Source organism: Argopecten irradians, chromosome 9 (genome assembly GCF_041381155.1).
Source record: "Argopecten irradians isolate NY chromosome 9, Ai_NY, whole genome shotgun sequence".
Lineage (NCBI taxonomy): Eukaryota > Metazoa > Mollusca > Bivalvia > Pectinida > Pectinidae > Argopecten > Argopecten irradians.
The window spans coordinates 30,363,087-30,378,683 of record NC_091142.1 but is presented as its reverse complement, the minus strand read 5'-3'; the positions used below and the strand labels follow the sequence as shown (position 1 = coordinate 30,378,683).

Below are 15,597 nucleotides of genomic sequence, written 5' to 3'. Positions count from 1 at the left end.
ATAAGATCTTCCACACACTGTTTTCTTATCAGGCGCAGCCATATCGCCTTTCAAACTCTAGAACATTGTCAGATAAACTCCGCCCACTCGTTTTATTGCCTGACGTCTGGTAGGCTATGTAAACTCTGCCCCTCCAAACGATTTACAGAACCACTTGACCAGTTGATAATACTGTCGCTCAACATACTGAGGTATTACATCATTTATTTTTACAACGGTTAGACCGACACGACAGTAAGCTAACCCGACACATTACCACAGGCCCTCCACCCCTGGGTTGTGAGGTCAAATCCGGCTCGGATAATATGCCATCCCTCGACAATACTATAAGACTATAGTGCCCCCCAAAAGATGGCAATAATATGTAACTATAACCTAGAGTTGGAGATTCCTTGCGACAGTGGTAAACAATAATGTGATATTATTATTCAAAGACTTAAAGGCAAAATAGCTGCCTCTGCTGGACATCTCGGGTAATTTGTCTCAAAGTTTTAATTTTTACTCACCAAGGCTCACAAAAATAGAATTTTCTTAAACTTGTTTCAGAAATCACATGGAGTAATTATTACAAGCACTCCTTAGATCCTACATTTATATATCAGTAATTGTCTATGTTAATGGTATGGTAGCTGATTACCAGATATAAAACAACCTTTAACCTGTCATTTCTGTATCCATTTTCAGACGAGACATGATGAAGTGCTGGAGATAATCACCACCAATCTAAACCATTGTCTTCATGGGAGGTCAATAAAGGATAAGGATGACCGGTAAGGACAGAAATCTGTCAAAAACAGGAGCAGACGAATTACTGTCAACCTGTCATATGTGACCTTCCAAGGGAGGCAGTAGAAAAGGTCACATATGACAGGTGGTCTCTTAATCCTGGTTCAATAAAAATGACACATTATGGAAGTTAAAATTTATTTATTGATATAAAATGCAAAACACTACATAATCCGCAGCACATCTTAAATTAAAAAATATAGATGTAGATATAACTACATATAGAATTATGTATTTAAAAGCATTCAAATAAATTAAGACAATAAATACATCATTAATAAGAAATCTAGTATTTTTCTTCAGTTGCAAAAATTACTTACTTTACACCATTACCACCAGTGAAAAGTTTGAGCTTCTTATTTTACTTCAAGATTAAAATATTGAAAATAATTAATTTATTCTTCAAAAAAAATCTACAGCACCATGCCCTATATGGAATGAAGTAATGTTTGTGCATGTACCAAAAGCAAAATAAATCATTATGTCTCCCAATGGACGTAAGGGAACATATTGTTTTTGCTCAGGTTCTTCTTCTTCTTATTTTAGTTATGATTATTCTTATTTCTTCCACTTTCTTCTGCCGGAATTGTTTACGACACTTTTCTCAGAAACTACTAGGCCCGCCGATTATCATGAAACTTTGTAGACATACTCCATAGGGTGTATGATGGTGCATAAAGGCTTTTTTTATCTGGACTGGAAGTCCAAGATGGTCGCCAGGGCAAACTTCCCGTTTTCAGGTTTCGGTCTCTGATCTCAATGAAAATTGGTCTATAGGGGTTTTAAGGGATGGCAAAAAACATGCATGGGTATCTCAGCACTGGACCATCTTGAAATTACCATTAAAAAGCTTTTGATTGACTGTTTTAACTTTTATGTATAGGTGGTTTTTTTATCAAATTTGATAAAAATTAACAGACAAATATATCAGCCTGTTATTTTTATCTTTATCGTTTCTGTTTACAGAGACATACATTTGAATCCTTCACTGTTCCTGAATATGTTCACAAAATATCCTGTAAGTATTTTTGTCAAATTGTGAAGAATTTGGAGTAATTTCCTCAAAATTAATATGAAAGTTTTGAGAGTGCCCGCTAATAATTCTTATATGATTATATAATAATATTACTAATGTTTGTGATTAATATACAAGTACCAACATGTTGATGACCAGTAACTTCATCATGTAGACCATGAGTTATGGACCCTTTTTGCCTTTAAATTGTCTTGATGGTTTTAAAACATGTCATTAATTCTGATTTTGTATTACAATTCAGAATATGACTTGATGAACATTGTAAAGTGTAAACATAAGTACATAATACAGAAATATCTTTACAACTATGACAATGAAAATATGGCAAAAACCTTGTTTTATATCGATGTTATAGAGGCTAAGCAAGTGAGAATGTGATTTGTATGTGTAGGTGCTGTTCTGGGACGTAACCAGTTCTCTGGTCAAAGTGTACGAGGAGAGCGGTGTCAAGGTATACAATAAGGTAAGTTAAGGTCAAAGGTCATACCACAGGTTAAAGGTCAATCATTCAAACAGTCGTATTATTAATGAATATTTAGACAGAAGATTAAGTAAAAAATTGACACAATATTTCTTATAAGGTGATTTTTTTCAGTTTCGCAGGATATAGCTATGGAAGCAAAAGTATGATCAGTAAGAAACAAATGAAAAACGGATGGATTATAATATTATATATACGTTATAGAGTTAAAACTTATAAAATTAAATGTTATTGGTGTTAAGTTAAAATCACGAAAGCTCTGACATGTGTAAATAATTGATTATATACAGTCTACTCATGCATAAGCAGCTAATTAATGTCTGTACTCCTTTCAGACCCAGGCTGGGGCTATGCTGGTAAACATGCTGAATAAAGATGTGGTAGGTATCTGTTATAGCTAATCTTTCTATTATATATGTTGCGCAGTGGTAGAAGGAATATGTTTGGCTGGGTGATTGGGTGCCCTAGATTGTGAGTTTGAGGCCAGGATAGGGCACGAGTCAATAAATTGTCATTTTTTTTTAGCTCACCTGGCCTGAAGCGCCGATAAGCTTAAAACGCTACTAGTCATAGATTTCTGCATGGATTCTAACCAAATTTGGCCAGAAACATCCTTGGGGAAAGGGGAAGAGAGCTTGAATAAATTTTGGCTCTGACCCCCCCGGGGGCAGGAGGGATGGGGCCCAATAGGGGAAATAGAGGTAGATCCTTTAAATCGCTACTAATCATGGAGTTTTGCATGGATTCTGACCAAATTTGGCCAGAAACATCCTGGGGGCAGACCATATATATTTTCATATTTAACAGACCATACCATGAATATCACAAGACTTAGTATAATACACTATTGTTATGTTAAAAGCACTCGCATTACATGAATACCCCTCATTGGTTGAACAGATCCCATGGCCCTGACCGTGCCAATATATATATATATATTTCATTTTTCTAATTTAAATCAAAATTATCTATATACATGTACAACAGGCATGTTTGACCATGTCATAAAGGTAACAGGAGACAAGTGTACTTATTACACCATTATGCACACCATTATGATGGTGTAAGTACTTGAAGTTAGGGGGGGGGGGTATACTGGAATCAGGTAGTCTGTCCAGTTGGGGGGGGTTTATACTGGAATCGGGTAGTCTGTCCAGTTGGGGGGGTGTGTGGTATACTTGAATCGGGTAGTCTGTCCATCTATTTGTCTGTCTGTCTGTAGACATAACGTTGTCCGGCAAACACCTCCTAAACTACTGGACAGATTTTGATACATTTTGGTAAACAGAACCCTGACATAAAGAGGAGTTGAGTAAACTTATTAGTCGTCCATTCTGGCAAGAGTTCTAGAGTCATCTCATTTACCTTTGAAATTTCCCAATGGAGTTCTAGTCCTTGACTTAGAAGAGTCTAAATGTGTCTTTCGGGTGAATGAGTTAATATACAAGACTATATATTGCTGGTATTGTAATGTAGTTCAGTTGATGACCTACAACACTTGTTACTTTCTGGTTAAGGTAGAGAAGATTGGTGAAGAAGTGTGGACAGACTTTGCTTCATCAACATTCACCACTCTCACAAAGGTATGTATACAATTATACACAGTGGAACCTCTCCAAACCGATCATGGTCGGTGCATAGAATTTCGGCCGGTTTAGAGAGGGTTTGGTTTGGAGTTGTGAACCGAATATCGATCATTACGATCCGGATTTAATTGACCGGAAGATGTTTTCTACACTATGCTATAACCATATACATGTGCCTACAGGCCTAGTGTTCGGTGTAACTGATCGTTATTATTGTTAATGTGAATGTTGTCACAAAAAAAAAAGAAGTTTTTTATTAAAAGGAATGGTTAAAAAACAATCTTGACTTTGTTACTGCTTATAAACCGCTTATGAACGTAGTTAGCTGCGTGAATATTCCAGGGAATGTTCTTGTCTGCACTGACCTACATACGGCCGATCGCTTCCGGTTGAGGAGCCCATAAAGTCCATGCCAGTCATTTTATGATTTTGCCATTTTCTAAAACAATACATGGCTTCGGCTTCTTCATACGGAGAATGTGCGTTATCCGACAGCAGAATAAATAACCCATGTGAGGCCTCTCTTAATTCAATACGAAACTTTCTCTTTACTAGCTCTGCTTTTTTTCATACAGTAAACAAACTGCGTGGTAGGCCTACAGTTCAAAGCTTCAATTTGTTTAATATTTAAACAATAGACATAAAATAATTACACCACCATCTCAGGTATAATTACCGTGCACAGTACATAAATATAGCCTTCACACCTGTATACACGCCCATGGACACGGCATGCCACAACTATGGACACGTGTGTATTTCACGGTCGGTTGATCCGACCTCAAGCTATCGATGTCGCTCAGGTAAGGGCGGTTTTCAGAAGTGTTTTTTAGTTATATTCAACTATTCTGACCCGAAGGGTCAGGATGACCTATAGTCATCATGCTTCGTCCGTCGTCGTGCGCCGTGCGCCGTCCGCCGTGCGCCGTGCGCCGTCCGTAAACTTTTCACATTTCAATCTTCTTCTCAAGTTTGACCAGTGGGATTGATCTGAAACTTACATGAAATGATCCTGACATGGTCCCGACAAAGTGTTGTTATTTATCGGGTCGATCCGAAATCCAAGATGGCCGCCACAGCCGCCATCTTGAAAACACATTTTGAACTTCTTCTCAAGTTCTACCAGTGCGATTTGGCTGAAACTTGCATGAAATGATCCTGACATGGTCCCGACAAAGTGTTGTTATTTTTTGGGTCGATCCGAAATCCAAGATGGCCGCCACAGCCGCCATCTTGAAAACACATTTTGAACTTCTTCTCAAGTTCTACAAGTGCGATTTGGCTGAAACTTGCATAAAAATGATCCTGACATGATCACGACAAAGTGTTGTTATTTTGCGGGTCGATCCGAAATCCAAGATGGCCGCCACAGCCGCCATCTTGAAAACACATTTTGAACTTCTTCTCAAGTTCTACCGGTGCGATTTGGCTGAAACTTGCATGAAATGATCCTGACATAGTCCCGACAAAGTGTTGTTATTTTTCGGGTCGATCCAAAATCCAAGATGGCCGCCACAGCCGCCATCTTGAAAACACATTTTGAACTTCTTCTCAAGTTCTACTAGTGCGATTTGGCTGAAACTTGCATGAAATGATCCTGACATGGTCCCGACAAAGTGTTGTTATTTTTCGGGTCGATCCGAAATCCAAGATGGCCGCCACAGCCGCCATCTTGAAAACACATTTTGAACTTCTTCTCAAGTTCTACCGGTGCGATTTGGCTGAAACTTGCATGAAATGATCCTGACATGGTCCCGACAAAGTGTTGTTATTTTTCGGGTTGATCCGAAATCCAAGATGGCCGCCACAGCCGCCATCTTGAAAACACATTTTGAACTTCTTCTCAAGTTCTACTTGTGCGATTTGGCTTAAACTTGCATGAAATGATCCTGACATGGTTCCGACAAAGTGTTGTTATTTTTCGGGTCGATCCGAAATCCAAGATGGCCGCCACAGCCGCCATCTTGAAAACACATTTTGAACTTCTTCTCAAGTTCTACCGGTGCGATTTGGCTGAGACTTGCATGAAATGATCCTGACATGGTCCCGACAAAGTGTTGTTATTTTTCGGGTCGATCCGAAATCCAAGATGGCCGCCACAGCCACCATCTTGAAAACACATTTTGAACTTCTTCTCAAGTTCTACAAGTGCTATTTGGCTGAAACTTGCATGAAATGATCCTGACATGGTCCCGACAAAGTGTTGTTATTTTTCGGGTTGATCCGAAATCCAAGATGGCCGCCACAGCTGCCATCTTGAAAACACATTTTGAACTTCTTCTCAAGTTCTACCGGTTCGATTTGGCTGAAACTTGCATGAAAGGAGCCTGACATGGTCCCAACAAAGTGTTGTTACATCTCTGGTTGATCCCCAATCGAAGATGGCAACCATGACACTATATCTAATTAATTTCCTATATGATTATTGCCAAGGTACTCAGATGACCGTTAAGGCCCATGGGCCTCTTGTTTTATTCAACTATTCCAATCTCCAAATCGGTCCGGTATTCGGAATTGGGAGGGATCGCTTTTTGGAAGTTTTAATAACTATTGATAAAGAGGAATTCATTCCGTACATCACATCCGTGTTTGGTTTCAAGAGGTGATCGGTTTTGAGAAGGATCGGTTTCGGGAAGTTACACTGTACTGCCAACCACATATTAAAAAATATTACCACAAATGTATCGGTGCAATCATCAGAAGGATATAAGGCTTTCAAAGATTGTTTTATTTTTAATAGAATTTGTAGTCAGAAAACAAAAAAGTAATTTGAACATTTTAGTACTTCATCTATGTAATAAGGTTATTTACAAATTAATTGTTGCTTCCCTGTATTTCCATTAATTTTTTTCTATCTGTTTTTTTTTTCCAGGTCATACGTGGTACAACAAAGGAGAATTACTTTGAGAAGCTGATGCACAACATCTTACAAATCCTCATCAAGATCTCTTCTCTGGCCGGGCCAGCTCAGGTCAGTATCATTATAATTATACAAATCCTCATCAAGATCTCGTCACTGGCCGGGCCAGCTCAGGTCAGTATCATTATAATTATACAAATCCTCATCAAGATCTCGTCACTGGCTGGGCCAGCTCAGGTCAGCTCAGGTCAGTATCATTATAATTATACAAATCCTCATCAAAATCTCGTCACTGGCCGGGCAGTCAGGTCAGCTCAGGTCAGTATCATTATAATTATACAAATCCTCATCAAGATCTTGTCACTGGCCGGGCCAGCTCAGGTCAGTATCATTATAATTATACAAATCCTCATCAAGATCTCGTCACTGGCCGGGCCAGCTCAGGTCAGTATCATTATAATTATACAAATCCTCATCAAGATCTTGTCACTGGCCAGGCAGTCAGTTCAGCTCAGGTCAGTATCATTATAATTATACAAATCCTCATCAAGATCTCGTCACTGGCCGGGCAGTCAGGTCAGCTCAGGTCAGTATCATCATAATTATACAAATCCTCATCAAGATCTTGTCACTGACCGGGCCAGCTCAGGTCAGTATCATTATAATTATACAAATCCTCATCAAGATCTTGTCACTGGCCGGGCCAGCTCAGGTCAGTATCATTATAATTATACAAATCCTCATCAAGATCTTGTCACTGGCCGGGCCAGCTCAGGTCAGTATCATTATCAAATAGCAAATACTCTTTAAAGATGGAAAGGTCTTTAAGTGTATTATAAAAAAATGTAAGTTATATGACCCTGGGTTCTCACATTTCCCTCTGGGGAGGGAGTCAAGTTTACTTTAGTTTATATAGAAAAACACATTTGTATTTGCTCAATTTTTATAAGAAATGAGTCAAACTTGATTAGAATTATTAGCCTGATATATAGCATTTTAATATCCATATCGGTCCTGGCTGAACCCCTGGAGGACCAGAGGGGCGAGGTTAAAGGGTCGAAATGACTAAAAAAAAATTTAAAATCAGCTTCTGAGTTCACAGGTTTGAGTGAAGCAAATACTCTTCATAGATTAAAAAGTCAAATTTATAAAATCGCTGACCAAATTCAAGGGCCAGTATATAATGTTTATATGTCTTTGTTTCATTCTATATCCGAACTCAGGTGACCGTTAAGGCCATGGGCCACTTTGTCATATTTTATATTCCCCTCAATCTTGAAAATTGCCTTCACTCTATCATACCTATCATTATTGTGTGTAATAGATAAGTTAACTGACATGTTTCCAAGGACCTTCATATTGATGTCGCAAGGGTGACACTTAGGTAGCACTTTGTCGACGGTGTCGGCATCAAGGAAAAGGATTTTGGTTGATAACTTTTTAAGTATTTATTGTCCGATTTCAACTAAATTTGGTACATATGTATATTGCTTTATATCAATGTGATCTCAAATGAGTATGATAATGGTCAAAATCTGTCAATATTTACAAGAGTTACTAGACTTTGTAATAGTCAAAACAAAAATCCATGGTTTCCACTCGATAACTTTAATATTTATTGTCCAATTTCAACCAAATTGGTGTATTGCTATATATTAATAAGATCTCAGATAGGTTCGATTCTGGTCAAAATCTGTCAATATTTGCAAGATTTACGAGACTTAAAAATCATCAAAACAGATAAATCCATGGTTTTCACTTTATAACTTTAGTATTTATTATCCCATTTCACAGGACTTGATAACTTCATCTAGTTATTAACAATATTTTCAACTGTAAATAAATAGTTTTTAGGGCGAGCGTACTCACACTATTATTTTCCTTGTCGGGTGTGGAGTCTGTGTACATCCGTAATGCGCAGATTCCAACTGCACACACGATACTGGAAGTCAGTGTCTTATACTGTTTAGTTAATAGATTTCACGTGATTTAGGGACACCAACCTTTCAAAAACATGTACTAAGATATACTTGTCAGTGATAATCTACTATAAATTAATAACAATGACATTATACTGTGCTAAACACATTTGCTTTGTGTAATTCAAACTTTAAGCGATGTATCATACAAACTTTTGCATCAGTCACAATATTCTAAGCATCGATCAGATTGACTTTGGAAACTTCCTGAACAATACAATGCAAATCAGGTTTATATAGTCATTAAAAGAAAGTGACGAAACGGATAACTTTTAGTACCGGCCACATTTACCGCTTTATTTAGGAGATTTTTATTTAATTTATTTCACATCATCCTAGGTCCCAGGTTACGTACATATGTAGTTGTACCGCTTACTAAACCCTGTGACCACCAACCGCATTTGCTGCAGTTCTAATACATATTTATAAAATTACACAGCCTTGCGTAAGAGAAACAGAATAAAATATCAGTCTGAGTGTCTGAGCTCTACATCTAATGTACCCCAGAAAGCCTTCAAGCATGGCACAGGTAAGTCACCACGTGCACAGAGACTGGACAGTATTCTAGTGGACGACTATTTTGAACAGTGAAACAGTTTATCATATCAATATCAATTTGATCAAAAACACACTTCTATGTTACAAAGAACACACATGACAAAGTTCAAAGTAATATCACATTTAAAGTTCTGATGAAGTAAAGGAAAGTATTTATTGTAATGCACCAAGGGCGTAAACTATCTCCTTACAATAGTGCCAGGGATAATGAGCGAAAGTGCTAAGTACACCTGGGCCGTTTTTGTTTATTCGAAACAGTATAAATCTTGACAGACCTGCAGTTTTTTATACGGGCCTATGAGGGCTTTTTCAAAGCTTGTCTAAAAACTATATAAAATCACTAGGTCCGTCTTAAATTCATAAACGAACAACTAGGTCCAACAGGTTAAACCTTATAATCGAAAACCGCCCTGTTGCCGAGGATGATTTCATACAGGAAATTAAGGTTAGGAAGTAGTTAGCGAGCACTTAATGTCTAACAGACATATTTCTAGTTTGTGATGTTTAAAACTGCTGTGCAGGCAACACATTCACTTCCGTGGAATTCTTGTCTTATCAATACAAGCTGTGCACACTTTGCCAGGTAATTGAAGTTGTGTGTCTTAAAAAACAGCAAAGTGATTATTCAGACATACTTTCATTTTCGAGTAAAAAAATATTGAGGACATGCAATCATTGAAATGCATTAATCTTAAAGGGTTAAGTCATTTTGTTATAATTTAAGAAATCAGTTATTTTGTCTCAGATGCAACATCCACCTGTTTATTTTTCCTACTTTTGTTTACAGGGTTGTGTGTTGTCTGACCCAGTAATATCATACCTGTTTATTTTTCCTATTTTTGTTTACAGGGTTGTGTGTTGTCTGAGGAGACCAGTAAAATCACACCTGTTTATTTTTCCTACTTTTATTTACTGGAATGTGTGTTGTCTAAGGAGACCCAGTAAAATCACACCTGTTTATTTTTCCTACTTCTATTTACAGGGATGTGTGTTGTCTAAGGAGACCCAGTAAAATCACACCTGTTTATTTTTCCTATTTTTGTTTACAGGGTTGTGTGTTGTCTACGGAGACCCAGTAAAATCACACCTGTTTATTTTTCCTACTTTTATTTACTGGAATGTGTGTTGTCTAAGGAGACCCAGTAAAATCACACCTGTTTATTTTTCCTACTTTTATTTACTGGAATGTGTGTTGTCTAAGGAGACCCAGTAAAATCACACCTATTTATTTTTCCTACTTTTATTTACTGGAATGTGTGTTGTCTAAGGAGACCCAGTAAAATCACACCTATTTATTTTTCCTACTTTTATTTACTGGAATGTGTGTTGTCTACGGAGACCCAGTAAAATCACACCTGTTTATTTTTCCTACTTCTATTTACAGGGATGTGTGTTGTCTAAGGAGACCCAGTCCCATCTAACAGAGTTACTACCACGATGCAGCAAGGATAACCGCCGCTTGGTCCGTACGTTACTGAGGAAGTCGAATCCTGAGTTTGAAAAAGAACAAAGGTATAGATTTACTGTTATGTATTAACGTATTACAGAGTTATCTACCCTTGTTGATAGGTATTGATTGTGACATAAGGTGTCCGTGAGTATAATGTCCTATTTTTATAGAAAAATACCAGTGATGGTGTCACAACGGTTACCCATACGCAAGGGAGTTAACTCTGTAATATGCAAAGATAGAATATAATTTAAAATTGTACATGGTCATTAAAGACCAGCCACTTCTTTAAATGTATCATTTTGTCTAAGAGCAGATATCGAGCTCCCCTACCTGTAAGGAACCTATGCTATCCATAACTTACGCTCTCCTGTCTGTAGGGAACCTATGCTAATAGTTATCTGTACCTTACATTTCCAATTCAAATTGAAATTACAAATCTGATATTTGTGACTTATTTTTGTGGCTGTAAACAGAAATTTACAGATTGTTCTTTTTCTTGAAAAGTTTGAATCTTAAAACTTTGCATCAATTATTTTGAATTCATGCATTGGTAATAAGCGTGATAAAAAAGATTGACTGAAATATGAAATTTGTGCTTATATGACTATATATTTTTGCAGCGAAAAGACAAAAGAGGGAAAGAAAATGAAGAGAAAAATGAAGGATGCCAAAGGAGTATCTTCCTCTAATGTCGGTGAAATAAACAGCAATGATGGAAGTTCTCCACTGAAAGTCAAGAAAATGAACGGAGAGGATTCGCCAGTTAAAGGCAGGAAAATGAACGGAGAGGATTCCCCAGTAAAAGGCAAGAAAGCAAAGAAAAAGAAAGGAAAAGATATGAAATCACAGAAAGACTCCAACACAATGGATGTGACTAGCTGATCGGGAAATTTGTGATGTCTTAAATTCTAAACACAAATCTCTGGACAGGAAGAAGGGTGATATTGTGAGAGTTATGACCTTGATGTAGGGTTGTGACCTTGATGGTAATAAATTGATGGAAAGTCATAGTCTTGGTGCTAGTGACCTTGGTAAAAAGTTGTAATCATGGTGAAAAATCATGACCTCGGTGCATGTGATGACCTTGATGGATAACCATGACCTTGTTTGAATTTCTTAGAAACGGAAAGAAATTGCTTCAGAATTATTGTGTGTATGATGTCCAAACATCTTGATGATTTCTGAAGAAGGAAATTCTAAATTTCTAATATAGAGAAATAAATACTGATTACATGTACTAACTGTCTTGTTGGGAGGTTGTGGTTGGGCTTTAGGATTTTAAAATTAGAACGGATGACTTCTGTGGGAAGATGTGTACAGTTTGTAAGATTATATTGTAAAGTGAAGGAGAGTATGTGAAGTTTGTTGTGAGGAGATGTACTGGTACATTGTTATAAACTGTGAGAGTAAAGGTTTATACTGGTAGATTCTAACTTTGACATGTGATGTTATAGATTATTTTAATAGCAGATCTATTTTAGAATTGTGACAGATTTTTTACACTCCTTATTTCAGTCTATAGTCAGTTTACTAACAGAACCCTTATATCATTCAACGTTAAGTGTATACATTGAATCTTTCTGTAAAGAAGTTCTCAGTTTTGAAGTGTTGACCCGGTGTCCTAGAAAATTTTGATCCCCATAGAATACTTACCCGGATGAGGGTTAATATTTAATGTGGGGGTCAAAATTTTATAAGACACCGGGATCTGCTTGTCTAATGCCTTGTTACTTAGTGTGTGTTGGTACACAGAATAGTGTATGTTACCTTTTAAGTATGTTTTATTCTTAGAGACTCCTTCGATAAGTAATATTTGTTCAGTTATGTGTAAACAAAGATGTACAATGCCATATGATATGTGTTTTCATTGTGAATCCTGTCATAACAAATTTATGTAATTGTATAAACAAGACATCCTAAAGTGTAAGTCTGCTATTTCTTGGTTTTTTTTAGCCTACCATCATCAGATGGTGGGCTATTCAAATTGCCTTCCTCCCCTCCTTTCGCCCGTTAACAATGTTACCGCTATTTCTCAGAAAGGACTGAAGGGATCTGTCTCAAATTTCACACGCAGGTTCCCTTAGGGCCCTAGTTGTGCATAATGCATTTTGGGACCGATCGGTGAACAAGATGGCCGACAGGTTGCCATCTTCAATTTTGATTGTTGAAGTTTGTTACCGCTATTTCTTAGAGAATACTGAAGGGATCTGTCTCAAATTTCACTAGACTGCTAAACCTGCCTATATTATTCGGCTTTTTTATTTTTTATTGTTTTGCCTAATATATAGTCAGCTCGCGGTACCTCTTAAAATTGTGAAATCGTAGGACAGATTTGGCCTACGCTACGTAAGCGGCATATTTCTAATATATCATCCATGCAATGCCGGGAAAACGTACACATACCTATAAATTGGGATCTTATTTACTCCACTGCCTCCATGTTACATCCCATTTATGAAATTAAACAACTCTGCACAATGAAATACTTCCGAGACCCTTCTATTTCACATATTTGTAATGGCCGCTGTATACACATTAAGTAGAGCAAATGGCAGCCAATCAACGTCGCTTCCGGTTTTATTTTTAAAAAACCCCGTGTAAATGAGAGATAAACAAAATTCTAGCAAGTTAGAGTTTCTATAGTGAAATTATGGTCGACATACGCGACATGTTGTCAAATATTCAAATTTAACAGGACTTGCTGGTACCGCATCACATCGCGATATTCACGTTGCCTATACATGTAGCATATACATGGTAGCATTTTGTTTATCTCTCAACTACACATTTTTTTTTTTTAAATAAAAAAGTAAATAATTGTAAAACAATTAACAAACACAAGATCTTGTATTAAAAATTGTGATTTTTATTATTCAAAATAAGAATATGAAACTCTACTCCCCATAGATTATATAGGGTAAAATATGAAATCTGTGACTTTTTCTGAGACACTAGCATATGCATGATATAATTTAATAAATGAGAGAATCATTCTAAATACTATTAATATGAAGTAGACACAAAAGAAAAAAAAAGATGATTCAATTGGATTTGTTAAAATATAATAAACCGGTAAAATTGTAAATAATTTGATTTCAAGATACAATAAAGTTTGTGTAATACCAAAGCACCTCACTCTAGCAGCTTTTAAGTACAATAACACAGTGATGATGCTCAGAATTAATGGCCGACGTAATTCAAAAAAAGAAATTAAATTCATAGTTCATATACAGTATACAGTTATATATGTGTATTCCCAAATATCACAGTGCAATCTGGTATTCTAGGTATAAAATATATACATGTACATTTGTACATAAAAAGAGCTAACTTAAGGAAGGCAAGAACATCAAACTGATCAAAAAACTCCTTTCTGGGCTGAATCCATCAGAAAATATCTTCGAAAGAATTTTTGTTTGAGTTAATTTTCAATTTCAAATTGTATTTAGGCAAGTTTTGAATATTTTTAATGATATGTAAATGTGGCAAGACCAAAAATGATTTATTTGAAGATTATTAAAAAAAATGTTGCGAATAACGATATCTATTTACACTCAAAATATTTTAAAAGCTAAATATGATTTGTATGGGTTCACATAGGTGATTGTTTTACAATTCAATGGCTTTGTCATTATTTCTCAAAACATTTAATTATCAGAATGAAATAGCTATTTCTCACTGGTATAGAAACCATACAAAAACTAATACATAAAAATGTCAAAACAATCTATTTTCAATTTGTTCAATAAGAGAAAAAGCTTAAGTGATGCACACATACACACACACACATACATATAACAGGATTCACTGCCTTAGTAAAATCCATCTGAACCACACAAACAATTTGTGTAGAATGTTCACAACCATAGAATGAGTGATCTAAGTGTAACTAGATTAGCAGAGCCTACTCTAGCACACTTGGGCAGTGTTAGCTTTTGGAATGATTCTCTATAACAATGAGATTATATATCTCCTGGCTGATGTAGTATGCAGCCTCAGTTTCCTCTGACCTCAACATAAAGGCTGTTTTATATCAAAGTTTTACCTGATGCAACAGTTTGATAAAAAAAACAAACTTTGGCAGTTTCTGAGATTACATTTCTCTCTGGTAAGTTTTATGTCAGAGAAGTAAATTACATACGTGTAAATGTTTTTCCATTAAAAGAACAGGCCACGATTTCATGAAACAAACTTAAGTAAAAAATTGTTACACAAGTTACATATTACATGAAATGACTTAAGTCATTGCTATTTGTTTCGAGAAATTGAAGCGGATCCCACTTGATTGATAATATTAATGAGAGATCCATATAAGACAAACATCTGTCCAACAAAATGCAATGTATAGACATTTTGACACAAAGAAACTCTTGTCTGTTGTGAAGTCAGAGAAAACTTTAGCTATTGTACGATAAACTGGTCTAGTTTTCTTGAAACAAACTTTAAACCGAACTTAATTGAAAACTTTTGACATAAGTTAACAAGAAACCTTTGACCTAATTAAGTCAGCGTTTTTTTGTTTTAAGAATTTGTGACCAGATATTAAATACATGGTTTGACACACACACATTGTATAGTTACTATACTTATCCTATTTCCTTATAGCATATGACTAGGTTGTGATTCCAGCTGGCTTAAGCAGCAGGTGAATTATTTATTGGGATTATGATTTTAAGAAAATATAAGATATATTTACCTGTCATGGGCTTTATGCGTAGTACACTCCATTATTTTTCAAATATACACAGCACTTCTTCTTTTTTTACTATAAATTATATACAAAATTTTATATAAATCTACTTATCAAGCTTTCAACCCTTTAGACTAGTCCAAAGACCAACCACCTTTTCCCACACAG

General features: G+C 36.2%; 1 protein-coding gene across 1 annotated transcript in view; it reads left to right on the top strand.

Moving 5' to 3' along the window:
* LOC138332042 (myb-binding protein 1A-like) overlaps positions 1–15,067 on the top strand; it is a 33,321-nt gene extending 18,254 nt beyond the window's left edge. Inside the window, exons 14-21 of the mRNA XM_069279981.1 lie at positions 685–770; positions 1,753–1,804; positions 2,214–2,285; positions 2,639–2,683; positions 3,821–3,886; positions 6,762–6,860; positions 10,671–10,798; positions 11,360–15,067. Of these exons, the coding sequence (XP_069136082.1) occupies positions 685–770; positions 1,753–1,804; positions 2,214–2,285; positions 2,639–2,683; positions 3,821–3,886; positions 6,762–6,860; positions 10,671–10,798; positions 11,360–11,621 (810 nt within the window). The 3' untranslated portion in view covers positions 11,622–15,067. The remainder of the gene's footprint in view (positions 1–684; positions 771–1,752; positions 1,805–2,213; positions 2,286–2,638; positions 2,684–3,820; positions 3,887–6,761; positions 6,861–10,670; positions 10,799–11,359) is intronic.
* Positions 15,068–15,597: the final 530 nt, after the last annotated feature.